At 33.7% G+C, this 14117-nt stretch overlaps 1 protein-coding gene across 1 annotated transcript in view; it reads left to right on the forward strand.

Annotated features, from left to right (window-relative positions):
* The window catches only part of LOC134527397 (protein hobbit-like), a 619824-nt gene that overhangs the window by 496884 nt on the left and 108823 nt on the right, over positions 1-14117 (forward strand). Inside the window, exons 27-28 of the mRNA XM_063360060.1 lie at positions 3887-3994; positions 12773-12935. Coding sequence (XP_063216130.1) covers positions 3887-3994; positions 12773-12935 — 271 coding nt within the window. The remainder of the gene's footprint in view (positions 1-3886; positions 3995-12772; positions 12936-14117) is intronic.

Genomic DNA, 14117 nt, shown 5'->3' on the forward strand with positions numbered 1-14117 from the left:
TTAATTTGCACATAGGATTTTCGCAACGCTGGCGTACCTTATCATAAATTGGCCAATGACCAAAACTGTCTCGTCTGACACACGGTTCAGGAATAGGTTTTGCTGGACCTCGGCGTTTCATTTCTTCATGATTCTTGTCTGTGACATTTTTGCTTGTTGATGGCCTTCCACGTTTGCGTATATCTTTCCCTTATAAGCATAGTGATGCAGCTACTTCAGTCCTAAATGCTAAAAGGTCAAGTATTTCCTTCGGCCGACAACCTTGAGCCACACAATCTGTTCTGTAGAGTAACCACGATGCCACCAAAACCATGTCAATGAAGTGGAAAAAAAACCGCAAATAGTATTTCTTGGAACGAATCCTGATTCTATAATAACTTATTAGTCCATCAAGAAGGTCAACACCTCCCATGAATTGGTTGTACGTTTTGACAGCTCTGGGGCAGTCAATCTCAATCATTTTTTTCTGCTTGCTGTCAAACATTGACACTTTCGTTACTGGTTGGGCACTATCAAATGTTGTCACTAAATGGACAGCTCTGTTGTCAAACCATTTGATCGCACGAACTTCAACTTTATCAAATAGTTGTCATCTTTTCTTCAAATGTTCCCCTTCCTTTCTTCTTTAGTTCAGAATCAGATGTGAAAGTCAATCCAGGAAATTTTGGAAGTCCAACAGTTCCCAAAGTGTTTATGCCTCTCTTTGCCAAAGTGACAAACAATGCTGGGGATGCATACCAGTTATCAAAAAATAGAACATGATTTTCATTAATTTCTGTGTTTTGAATGAGCCTGAAAACTACATTCTGGCTAGGCCCTAAATTGGGCATTCCCTCTACTGGGTCGATTTTACCAGTGTACAATTCAAAGTTTTTTTATCAGACCTTCATTGTCACAAAGCACAAAATTTTTGTACCCCCATTTATGGTTTTTTTTTGGGTTGTACTGTTTCAGTGATGACTTCCCTTTGAAAGGTACAGTTTGTTCATCTACGCAAAGCATCATATTTCTTATGGGAATTGCTTGGAACTTCTTCTGAAGTGAGTCAACTAAAGGCCTGATTTTGAATAGTTTATCTTTCTCACATAGATTTCCTTCTGGCAGCTTGGCATTATCATTGAAATGTAAACACGACTTTATTTCTTCCCACCGATTACGCGGCATGACTGTAGCAACTTTGTCAACTGTGGTATTAGTTGCCCAGTATTGCCTGCAACATGGCATACCATAGACACTCATGTAACAACATATGCCTATGAACTGTTCAATTTCTTTTGCATTAGTTTGTAATGGTTTATTTATATTCTTTTGCACACTATATAGGTTAGATTGTTCTACAATATTGTCAATTATGTCAGAATCAAAAAAATTTCTAACATAGTTAACCGGAAACATTAGCACGTTTTCTTCTTGCTCTGGTGGATTCCATACAGGAAAAGGCTTCTCACTTTCATGTTGTGGTACATCACACCACAGAGGTCTTTCGGGTCTTCTGTTCTTTGGCATTGGAATGCTATCATCGTCACTTTCAGAACTTGTGTGGGCAACATCTGGAAATTATTTTGTACAATTAGTGCTTTTATGAGAAAAAAAAGTAAATTTCATTGTTACCAAAACCTATTATGCTTTCCTTCAGTGGTATGAGGATCCCTAGAGTAGTAATGATCGTTAGCCGGATTGTAATCTGGGTCGTCATGACTATCAGAAAGGCAGCTATCTTCACTGTCTTCTGGCGGAATAATACAACTACCACAAATTTGTTTTTCTCGTTCCATCTACAACAAATAGAGGGAAACATATGAAATAATTATATATGTAAATATTTTCCCCTATATTTTGAAGAGTTAAGAATTTTGTATAAAGATATTGGAACACAAAATTTTATTTCAAGAAAGTTGTATAATACATAGTAGGCAAGCAACTTTGATATCTGCAACTAAAGATAGCTCAGTAGGCCATATTAGGCACATACCTAATTTTTTCGGCAGTCCATTGTGTCATAAATGGCACAAACCAATTTCATATCTAGCACTTTATTTCACATAACCTATTTTTTTGACTTCAATTACTACCAGCTCAATGTGACAGATGAGGCGCATACACAAATTATTTTGCTACAGAGATATAAATAAATATACTGTTTATGTTAAAGCTTTGAAATAATCTACACAAATAACCAAACAATTACATAAAATTACAAGCCACTTACTTTATTTTCAGCAGGAGAAAAAAAATCATCAAATGTTAGGTTTATACAAACATTATGGCCGCTCGTTGGCATTCATAAACAACAATGATGCAGTTCTTAAACTGAACTACAGAGTGCAGCCCGACGTTGTATGTCATAGAGTATAGGTTCTGGAAGAGATGCAAACACTTACCTGTAGTAAACAGAAACAGTTATAAATTTTAAAAAATATGTTTTAGTATGTGCCATAAATGGAACATGAGGCTGTAAGAGGTTAAATATATACAACAAATTCTTACTTAAATGTAGTGTATAAAAAGTATTTCTAGCTGGTTAATACCTATTTTAAACTCCCTACTAATGCTTTCCATTAAATAATAGTTCATTTTCAAGAACGTTTGTTGTTTAAATATCAGGTTTTTTTATTGTGTTGTGAGATTTCACTGTGCTAGCATTTGATTTTGAGAATTCATGCTAGCAACCATTTTAGTAGAGTTGATAAAATCTGCATTTTATGGAACAAAGCTAAGTTTTAAAAAGTTAAAAATTGTCATGCTGTAGCTTCTGGGCCTAAGCTGCATCTGGATGTTAAAAGGAACAGTTGACTGGTTTTTTGACTGTTAGCATCTTAGCAACTACAGTGTATGCGCTGAAATGCTGATGATGAGCAGCATCCATGCATAGCTGAAGTACATAATACTGTTGTCACTGACAGTGGTCGCTATAACCTGCAAATATAAATTTAAAAATTATTGTTTTTATAGTCATCTTTCTTCAAGGTGTCTAGCACCATGGAAAACGGAAAACTTAGAATAATCAGTCAATATTAAATTTTTGGGGAGGGAATTGTCTAGGACATGTATGTAACATGATGGTGTTTAAATAAAATGGCCAGACAAAGACTTGTTCTGTATCGCTAGTCCATTAACTGTATTGTAAGTATAGTGTTCCGGTTGCAATGATTGTGTGCTAGGTTGTTTTTGGGCATTATTGTATTTTTTTAGCTGGTGACACTGAGTTCCTTTTGCGATGGTGCCTAGGAAAGTGATGTGCGAAACAACAGTTTGTAGATAGTTCCCAGGATTTTTGTTAACGTGGATTAAGCCTCACCATCTTGCAATTTCAAATATTTTGATACCTCTTTTAGGACGGAAGCTTTATTACATGTTTTGGTTTGACATGGCATAGGACTTAGCTTTGGCTACTTGATGATGTCAACACTTGTGACCTGGTGTGATAGTCATGATAGTTGTAGTCGCCCATATGAAATAATAAGTTATTCACTTGCGCCACTTACAGACTGCAGCCTGTTAGTAAATATGTAGTTGCAGCAAGATATAGAAGATCTGGAAGATATGATTTATGCCTTGACATGTCAAAAATTGGGATAAGTAGTTAAAAATTATAATTATAGCAAAAAAATGGAAATATCCAATATGGAAGGGCCTATTACCCCTTAATGTTTAAACAGTTTTGCCACAAAATTTATAGATCTATAATTGACGGTAGTATTTGGAAGTAGGGAAAAATATTTTTTAGAGTTTTCTATAAAAATATTACATGTTTTGGTCAGCAAAATAGTACAAAATTTGGGTGGGAGTCAATGGAATTCTGTTTTAAAGAGTTTTGCTGGACTTGCTGTCTTATCATTTCAGCATGCATTTGCTTGGTGAATGTAACATTTGTTAATATTGGTAGATACTGCAGAGGAACCTGTCCAGCAACCTGGTGCACATCTCCACGCCGTCTCAGAATGCTGGCCGTGTAACCAAGAGCCCGTCCACCTCCCCTCACAATGATTCATGGGTAACAAGGTTTCCTTCCCAAGCACATACAAACAGGAGCATATGCACAATTTCATTTTGGGGAGGAATTGACCCACTTTGCCCACTGTTTTCTTTCAAATTATTTCCATATGTTGGTGAAAATGATAGAGTTTTAGGATTTTGAGGGGGATTTGTTATTCCCCCCCCTTCCCCCAATTCCAAACCTCCCCTCCCCAGTTGCGTGTATGCTCCTGTTTGGAAGCATTGTATACAACAGTCATTCCCATTAGTGCAAGTGTTAGAAATGTATCCATGTAAAAACAGGGGATGAGCAAAATCATATGGTTAAAATAATTGTTATCATTTTGATACAGCTTAGAGAAAAATATGGAAAAAACAAAAAAAAATTAGAGCTTTTTTTTTATTTTTTTTTTGACTTCACAGGATTTGGGATTTTTTTAAGAGTATTATTATGTTGTGTCCATTCGTGAATCCAGTTCATACAGTTTGTGACTGTCCAGAACTCTCAGGTTAGCTACGGTCTGAATAATTTCAGATACATAAAACTTTTGGAAATATGAATCACTGCAAGTTGTAGGTTCAGACAGTTTATCAATTTTAGAGTGGCAAGTGTTGTTTATGAATTTAGAATGATGTTCTGTTCCAAATAAAATAACCTTTCTTAATACTATATATAATGAAGTCACAAATAGGAGTCAGGTTGATGCCTGTTATTTTGATATAGCGAAAACCTTCAACACAGTTAACTGTAATATTTAATATCTTACTATGTAAATTATCTTATTTTGGCTTAAGTGATAACTTTATAGACTGGTTATCTAGTAATCTTAAAAATTGACATTTTTTTGTTTCCATTAAATTAATAACTGTAATTCCTTTCTATTTAAATATTATCCTGGTGTACCGCAGGGTGGTGCGTTGCCAGCATTACTTTTTAATATATTCATTGATGACCTCTTTCTTGTTCTCAATCACTCTACTGGTGTTCTGATTGCTGACAATTTAGACATTTGTAAAAAAAATATTACCCAAAATGGTAGTTCACTATTTCATAAATGCATTAATGAACTCAATAATTGGTGCACACTTAATCTTGTTACTCTCAACATTGATAAAACTAAAATAAAATCCTTTACTAGGAAATATCTTCCTGTTAAATTTGATAATCAATTAGATACCACTTTAATTTTTATTTCTTTGCTTTGAAAGACCTCAGTGTAATTTTAGACTCTAAATTATATTATCATCAGCATGTTAATCACTTAATCACAAGTTGTGGAAGAACTCTAGCTTTAATTAAATATATCACTGTTATGCCACTATTTCTGATTCTATTATTTTGCTCTATTTAGTAGCATTAATAAGGTCTAAAATAGATAACTGTTCTATAGTTTGGACCAATATTGATACATACTATTGTGACAAAATTGAAAACATTCAAAACAAATTAATGAAGTTTATGACTTTAAAACAATTGCCCCAACCTAATTTAGTTTCACATTCTGAATGTAGAGCTTACTTACATTCTCTCTTCATTAAAAATTGTTATAGTTCCAAATTAAATTGTAAATATATTCTTGACAGTACAGATCTTACAGTTCCCCAGTACCATAGTCACCTTGTTTCAACTACGTTTGCACTCAACAAAAATAATGATATTGTATTTCGATTGATTTCAATTTTTAAAAAAATTAAAGGACAATATTTAAGCTCATAAAGTTTCTTATTAAAATGAAAATATAATTTCAAGAGACCACTTTACTGTATCAAGCATGAAAAAGTTTTGCCTTACCAAAATCACTTGCCATTTATCTTTGCCTGGCAGTACTATGGGCATAAGTCAAAAAGTATGATTTTTCAGAGAAGTGAAATGAAGTTTCAAAAAATTATCCTAAATCAAAAATGTATTATAACACAAAAGTTATTGATGATATAAGTATCTTGTAATCATCGTTTTAGAAACATGTTTATGTTATTCGGCTGGTTTCATAATCGTTTTAGAAACAAGTTTTTGTTATTCGGCTGGTTTCATAATTTACATATTTTAAAAATATTTTAATGACTTAAGCCTGTATCATAGTCCACTAAAATATATCTTTAAGTGACTTATTTCCTTTTGATTATATAGTGAAATACATATTTAACTAATTCAAAATGGTTTGTTGTGATATTAGCTAATAATTCTAAGTACAATTATATAATTACTAACTACTATCTGTTTAAGCAAAAATAAAATGGTTAATTTGCATTATTTCAGGACCTGTTGGTCCATGAAAATGGAAGAACCTAATGCAATATGATATGGGTGGGGGAAACAACTGTGTATTTTAATCTTACAAAAACAACGACAAGAAAATGAAAAATCATTAAATATTGTCCATTAAAAAGATATATGAATGTGTCATGAAAATTACATAATTATGTTCCTATTATTAACCCTTTTAGTGCCAAAGTCTGATAAATCGGCTTTGCCTGGTTGTGCGAGAATTGCCAGGGCAGAATAATCGGCCCGATTTTTTTTCCGTTTTCAAGACAGGTTTTTGTTACTAGCAGCGCATTCTACCTTTGTCTAATGAAGTGTCCTACTATCTAGTTCCTTTTTCTGTAAACAGGTAGCGAAAGTGCCCTACTATTTAGTTCTTTTTTCTCACAACAGAGAGTATGAGTGTCATACTGCTGGACATCGCACAGCATAAGAAACCGCGTTTTGCTGCATTTTTCATTCTAAAGAAACACTTTTCCTTTTGAAAAAAAAATTGTTTTGTTTGTAAATACTTTATTTTAATTCTTTTATATCATGGAACTGTTTTCCAGAAATTTCTACAAATGTATTTTTTTTAAAGTTATGACAACAATGGTTCATTTATGTAAACAATATATGTAACTACCAGTTTCGTGGATATTACAAATTGCGTAGGATTTTATACCGTTGGTTATTCTGCATTGAAAATTATTATTGTATTAGTTATAGTAAATACGTTTTCCCGCATATTTCTCAGTGGAAAGTGATGTTACTCTGTTTCAAACTAATACTACCGCGAAACTTTGTGCGACCAAGACTTTTGTTCTCGTTTTCATAATAATGTCTCGGAAAAGAAGTTACATTGCGGGTAAAGATGACAAAGAAATGCTGGACTATTTTTATTCGCTCGATAGTGATATTTGTGAAAGTGATACAACAAGCGACAATGATACAAGTACTGATGAGGAAGAGCTTACCATCCACTTCAAACACACCGAGACTTACTCCAGTGGCTGCGGGTAATTATATTCCAGCCGGTGCATCACTTCGTACAAATTCAGGCGATAGTTCAAGTGATTCGTCGGATGAAAATGAACAGACTGACGTAAATAATATAATCTGGTCTTCTTGTAAAAACTTTTCAGCACCAAAACACAACATACCCCAGTTTTTAGAAAATGCTGGACCAAAACATTTACCCCCTCGAAACTCGAAGCCCATAACATATTTCCAGCTAATGTTTACTTTTTCCTTACTACAGCTTCTGGTAAAGGAAACCAATAGATATGCTCAGCAGCTTTTATCACAGAACAAGGGTAAATTAAGTACAGGTTTGAGAGCTATTTCGTGGAAAAAAACTTCAGTTGTTGAAATGAAAGCATTTGTAGCATGTATAATAAATATGGGCCTCATAAAAATGCCTACACTTTCTTCATATTGGTCTACTGTTCCTTCTCGCAGCATGCCATGGTTTCGAAAAATGTTTTCTCGCAATAGATTTCAACTACTTCTAAAATTTTTCCACCTATCCGATAACAAAAACCTTGGTCTACCAGGCGAATCAAACTATGATCCAGAAGGAAAATTCAAGCCAATTATTGACCACACAAATAACATTTTCAAGCACCATTTCACTCCATACCAAATGCTGAGCATTGATGAAAGTTTGGTCGGAACAAAGAGCCATACGTCATTACTTCAATACCTTCCCAACAAACACCACCACAGATGGGGAATAAAATTTTGGATGCTTTGTGATAGTACTGTCAATTACTGCATGGGATTTTATGTATACCTGATCAAACCAAGACAATATTTTTTCTTCTAAAGTTTGAATGTCAGTTTCACCTAAATTTGTAAAAAAGGCATACAATACTTATACATAATTTTTTAATTACACCGTTTACTTTTTAAATACATTAATAACAGACTTATAATTATTCAAAAATTATAAAGATTCAAAATACACTATATAGTTGGAGTTACGCTAAGAAAAGATTTCATTTGAATTGTCACACAATTAGAAAAGCAATTTTTTTTTTTTTTTTTTTTTTTTTTTTTTTTTCGAAAAATTATTATAACAATAAATATTGGAGACAATTACATTATTATTATACAATTATATAGAAAAACAATTAAATATTAAAAAAAAATTCAAACCAAAGAATATTACTGTCAAAACTACTCCCTATCCACATTAAATCCATAAAAAATATTTAATAATAATTTTTTTTTTAATTTAAAAAACATTAAAAATTAAATAAGATAAAATAAATTATGTTTCAACATGAGAAGTGACAGAAGAAAACATTTATCTATAAACAGTAAAAATTTCATAGTTAAAACAGTAAAGGTTAAAAAGTTATTAAAATTAAACTGTAGAGATGCAATTCAGTTAAAAATGACATGGCACTATTAGCACTACCATCCTAGCAGAGGCTGGCACTAAGAGGGTTAACATGTAGTGCTATGGTTGAACAAAATATGTTTATATCCCTAAATTTCTCTGTATTATTTATATTTTTTGGAACAATGTCACTCGTCTATGTTTACATCCACAAGGTCTGGATCCTGATCACTAACTTTAGCTGCTGTCACAAGGTCCAAATAAAAAGTGTGGAATACTGGTGGCACTAGAGGCAACAAATCTACAAGGTCCTTCTTCTTTTCAAAAGAAATGGGAACCATGGATTTGTATCGCCGATGAATATCTGCGAAAGGAACTTTCCCTCTTCTTTGGAAGCTCATCATCTTCAAGGGCATATCAGCAGACAGGCTGTACTTGTAGTGCATGCTACCTAAGTCTTCTCGATATTGAAGCCACTGAACATCATGCCACACAAATGGTTCTGCATCAATATTTTTTTCCGAACTACCAAGCCATTTTTTAAGAGGGCTGCGAAATCAAGAAATTCATCTTGTTTCATTTCATGCACATGAAATGGTGTTTTTTTGCCAGTTCCTCTCACAAGTTGGAACCAATTGTGTGAGTGATAAACTGGAATCTTAAGTTTCTTCTTCTGCTTCTCAATCATGGAATGGTCTATGTCACACTCCATGTGTGTATGTCCAGGAACCAAAAACTTGTGATTGATTATGCTGAAGTGTGGAAAATCATTCATGGCCTTCATGAACATGGCAGACACATGGGAATTTGTTTTGCCCCCCCACAAGTGTAAGAATAGAATGTTATTTCTTTAACACTTGTGGGTAGTTTACTTAAATATTGATATAAGCATGAAGCTATTTCATTGGCTCCTCTCCCTGTGATAGCCTCATGCCACATGTAGTTGGTAGACTGTCCTGTAACATTATCATGAACTGTTAGGTTGTAGGTCCACAACTGGTGCTTATAAAAAGCTACGGAAGATGCCAGGAATGGTGTCGGTAGGCACTGCTGAAGGTCGAACGAAAGGCATTTTTTCGACGTATCAATTTTGTCATCTTCTGTGTCTTTTCTCTTAGAAGCATATGCTAGTTCGGCGCTTTCTTGATGTTTTTCCAAAGTTATCTTTGCTTGTTCTCCTTCAATCTCGTTTCCGGTTCCCTGAGATACTTTAATATGCATATTCAACACATCACATTTGTGACACGTATCAACACTTCGCTTCTTAAAAGAAAGATTCATTGAGTGAAATTCCCTGTAGTATATTTTTGGAGACACAGGATTTGAGGTGTTCTCCTTATACAAATCATACATGGTTTGCAGATTTAAGTGCGAAGGTAAATATCTGCCGTCATTGGTGGCCCTTGTGTAGTGACTTTAATGTGAAGGGAATGACTTAATGTGGTCTCTTACTGCATTAATTTCTTCATTTGTTGTTTTGTGTTTTGGTGGTTGGTTTCCACGTCTATCTTCCTTTGTTATACCTGTAGTAGTCGATAAATTGTTACATATGGCAAGCCTAACAAATTTTTCATTTTCATCTAATGTCCTAAGAAAACAATCTTTGCAAACTGGCTTCCTTGTCCCATTTACTTCAAAACAGTATTCATAAATTATATCTCATTTCTTATTGCTTTTGGGATTCCATGGTCTGGATGTCTTTTTTTCTATGCTAGTAACAAGCTTAGCAACAAATGCAACACGTTTGTCATATGATCCAAGTTGCCAATACTCTACAAAAATGGTTTCACGTGTATCATTTCCAAGAGAAAGAGCACTTTTTTTTCTAGATTGTTTGAGAGGTTTTATTTCCCTCTTCCTTTTAACCCATCCATTTATATTTACATAAGATTGACCACTGTTGAGGCGAGATTGTATTTCATGACGAATTGCTCTCGACCATCTACGTTGAGGTTTTGGTTCAATTGTCACAATGTTTACGAAATTTTCTTCAACTCCTGTACTCATGTCATTTCTTGAATGTACCTCTTCAGAAAATGATGGACCTGTGACGCATTCAGTGTCACAACTGCTAGTATCCTTAATGTCTTTTATAACATTCCTGGTGCTGCTCTCTAATTGAATTTTAATGTGTGGTCTTTTGTTATGTTTTGGAACCCCCAATTCTTTTGTATGATTCCTCACATGGATTCTTTTGTGTATTACAATTTAAGAGTTCAGTTCTTCCTCACTGCTGTCACTTTCTGATTCAGGGACATAGGTTAAACCCCTGTCACTGTCATCATCGTCTAATAGATATCATAAATTATTTTCTCGTCTTGTACACGACACGAGCTCAGTTCGTTGAATGGATTCTTCGGGTGGTAGTATTTTATCGGCAATCATCATTAGGCCAGCTTCCGAAACAGGAGAAGGAGATGATGCCAATGAAGCGATGTTACATAAGGAAAAAAATATGTTTTTCTATAATGCTATTTTCGTGGAAAAAGGCTCACATCATTACACTTTAAAGGTAATGGCTATGCAAAAATGTGTTTTTGTTATTTTTGCACCAAACATTAAAAAGTGAGACAATGTAAAACTAACGCATTTAATAGTGTTCTCAGCTCTGAGTAATTTTTAGTAAAACAGACAAAATATTGTAAGCATTAACAGAAATAAGTGAAAGTTACTGATCAATATGTTATTGGATAAACAAAACTGCATGGCATTCTTAAAAAAAAAAAATAATACTTGTAGTAAAGATTGCTATAACCTCTAAAGTTCAGAAAGTTCAAACCTTTCAGCGATTACAAATAAAACAATCAATATCCATTCATCATAAAACCAAAACACATTTATACTTATTCTAATATAATGTTATTTTATTTTCTTTAAAAAGAATTTTACTGGTATGCCTATTTAATTTAGTTACATTAATATAAATAAATTTTGTTGAGATAGAATGAAAAATTTAAGTTACAAATCTAAAGTTATATTCAATAGTTAGTAGAGGTGGCACGATACCACATTTTCGATACTCGATTCTGTATTGTTTTTTCAGTTCGATACTTTCGATACTCCAGGGAAAAATATTTTCTCATTAAGTAACAATTATTTCAAATAACATAAATTAGTTTTAAACTATATAAATTCCCTCTTTATTACAAAAATACAAACTGCAAACAACTTTAAAGACTGGAGTATAAAAATCAATATAAAAAATAGAAGTGAAATACAAAATGAGAAACAGTGGCATTACAAAATGTTATGAAGTCCTTTCTTGGAGGGGGGAAAAGTCGCCAAGCCTAAATTATAAATAAAAAAATTAGGCTATTGTAAAAAGAAAATCAGAATTTTTTGCTGGTTTGTTTCATTTTACAAACAACTTCATGTAATAGAACCATTTTCAATAAAACTTTAACTTTAGAAACGTAAATTACAAAACAATCCGATCGTAAGAAAACAATAACAAATGAGTATATTCAGTTCAAAGATTAATGATTGCACAAAATATGAGATCCATGCCTTGGTAAAGCGTGTGCACCATTTTCATAATCATTGCTAGTTTTCGCCACTAGTTTCGCTTGGTGCTGGCCATAGATGCTACTAGCAAAGTGCATAGTTTTCCTGATACTATCCATATCTATGTTGTGTTAAAGTTATTTTCTTACGTTTGCAAAGGTAAACAATTAACATTTTTCAAAATAAAAGCATTAAAACATAGTTTATCAGGAGAAATATAACAATAAAATTTGTGCATTTTAGGACTTTTCCGCTTGGTATAAACTATAAACGTATGAAACGGGAAATTAATGATTTTATAAGTGCATGTTCCGGGAAAGTAAAACATTGTAAATATAGTACTTTCGGCAGGACCAAAATTAATCGGCGTATGACGCTGGAAAAAAGCTAATATCTACACCTCGTAATTGTGCTGCAAAATCAACAAAAAATATTATTACTTTGAAAAATTAACATTAATAAACTGTTTGCATTTCCAGAATTCACTTATATGGCCTGAACGACAAAAATATTCCAATCTTGAACACTATAATCCGACAACGATGAAGAACAAAAGAAAAAAGTATCAACATAACCACCAATTGTAAGAAAAGTTTAACTGGACATTGCTAAACTCTGTTGGATGTTACACGTCATTCCAAAATGTTCTGCTGGTATACTGCAGTTTGTTGAGCACTGGGGGTTGGTACTGGTGCGTGGCACAGGGCGTGCAGATGCCGGCCATGCTGAGACAACTGCTGCGCGAGCTGCACAGCAAGCCGATGGCACACTGCGAGGCTGCGTGCGAGACCGAGCCGGTGGTAGGACCGGGCCCACGCGGCCCCAATGCTGGCAGGCGGGACGACGTCATCTCTATCAACTTTCTGCGTGAGTTTTCGCACCCAATTGTTTGACGTGCACGGGTTCTGTGGAGGGCAGCAGGCCAGGTAAAACTGAAGCAGACTTAGTAGGAGAAAAAACTTTGTATAGCCTTGTTTGGCAGGATTGGCTTTCTTTTTTATATATAAATTGAAGAATGGTAAAATCTTGTATGGTGTAAGGTTGTACAATTTTTCTTAATAAATATGAACATTGAAGAAAAGCCCTTTAATGTTATTGACATTGTAACATCTTCAAACAAATTAACCTTGTTATAAATCTAGAGCTGTACCGAAACAAATCGGTTGAAGCCGATTTTGCCGATATATTTTTGGATCGGCGTTTCTGCCGAAAAAACTATACACTCGTTAATTTTCGGCCAATATTACTGAAAAAGAGTGTCTGCCATAACCTAAAATTCCACAAACGTACCCTTATTGCACTTTTCGTAGTACTGCATACTTTAAGGTCGCATCATTTCTTAGCTACATGTGCATATTACAATTTTAACATCTTTTTAATAACGTTCTTTAACTCCAGTATGTAATAAATACTTTGCCATCACGGTAAAGGTAGATACGAAACAAAAATAAATATTATTTATTCAGAGTGCAGCTGCCACCACAAACAACGAAAAATACCAAATACTTCAACTACAAAGAAAAGTTTATAATATCGTGACGGGGACATTTTTAATAACTTATTTTCAGTTTTAAAAATTAAATGCATAAAATAACGTAAAAATATAAGGCTTTACACAACGTAAATCACTTTTGCTTTTTCTCTTGCAAAGCGACCACATGAATTATATTCTGTATACATGTATTATACCGTGACTTTAAGCCGTCGCTTGCGTTCATAGAAAAGAGAGGGAGGGATAGAAAGGCCACTCTCTGGATATCAACTAGAATGCTATATGGAGCGCTGTTGTGGCCGTGCACAGTACTAACTGTGTAAATATTGGTGGATAATGACCTAAGTATCTACTGATGCTAAAATTACCTATGTCACAAGCTAGCATTACTATTGAAGTTGCAATTGCATCTACAGCATTAAGATTTCTAGTAGATGTTTTACTTATAAAGAACATGAGACCAATAATATGTGTACATATACTTTGTTAAATAATGTCTGTTATATAAAAACATTGTGGATAGGTACCAAACATGAATATTACATGTATAACCATTA

Source organism: Bacillus rossius, chromosome 1 (genome assembly GCF_032445375.1).
Source record: "Bacillus rossius redtenbacheri isolate Brsri chromosome 1, Brsri_v3, whole genome shotgun sequence".
NCBI lineage: Eukaryota > Metazoa > Arthropoda > Insecta > Phasmatodea > Bacillidae > Bacillus > Bacillus rossius.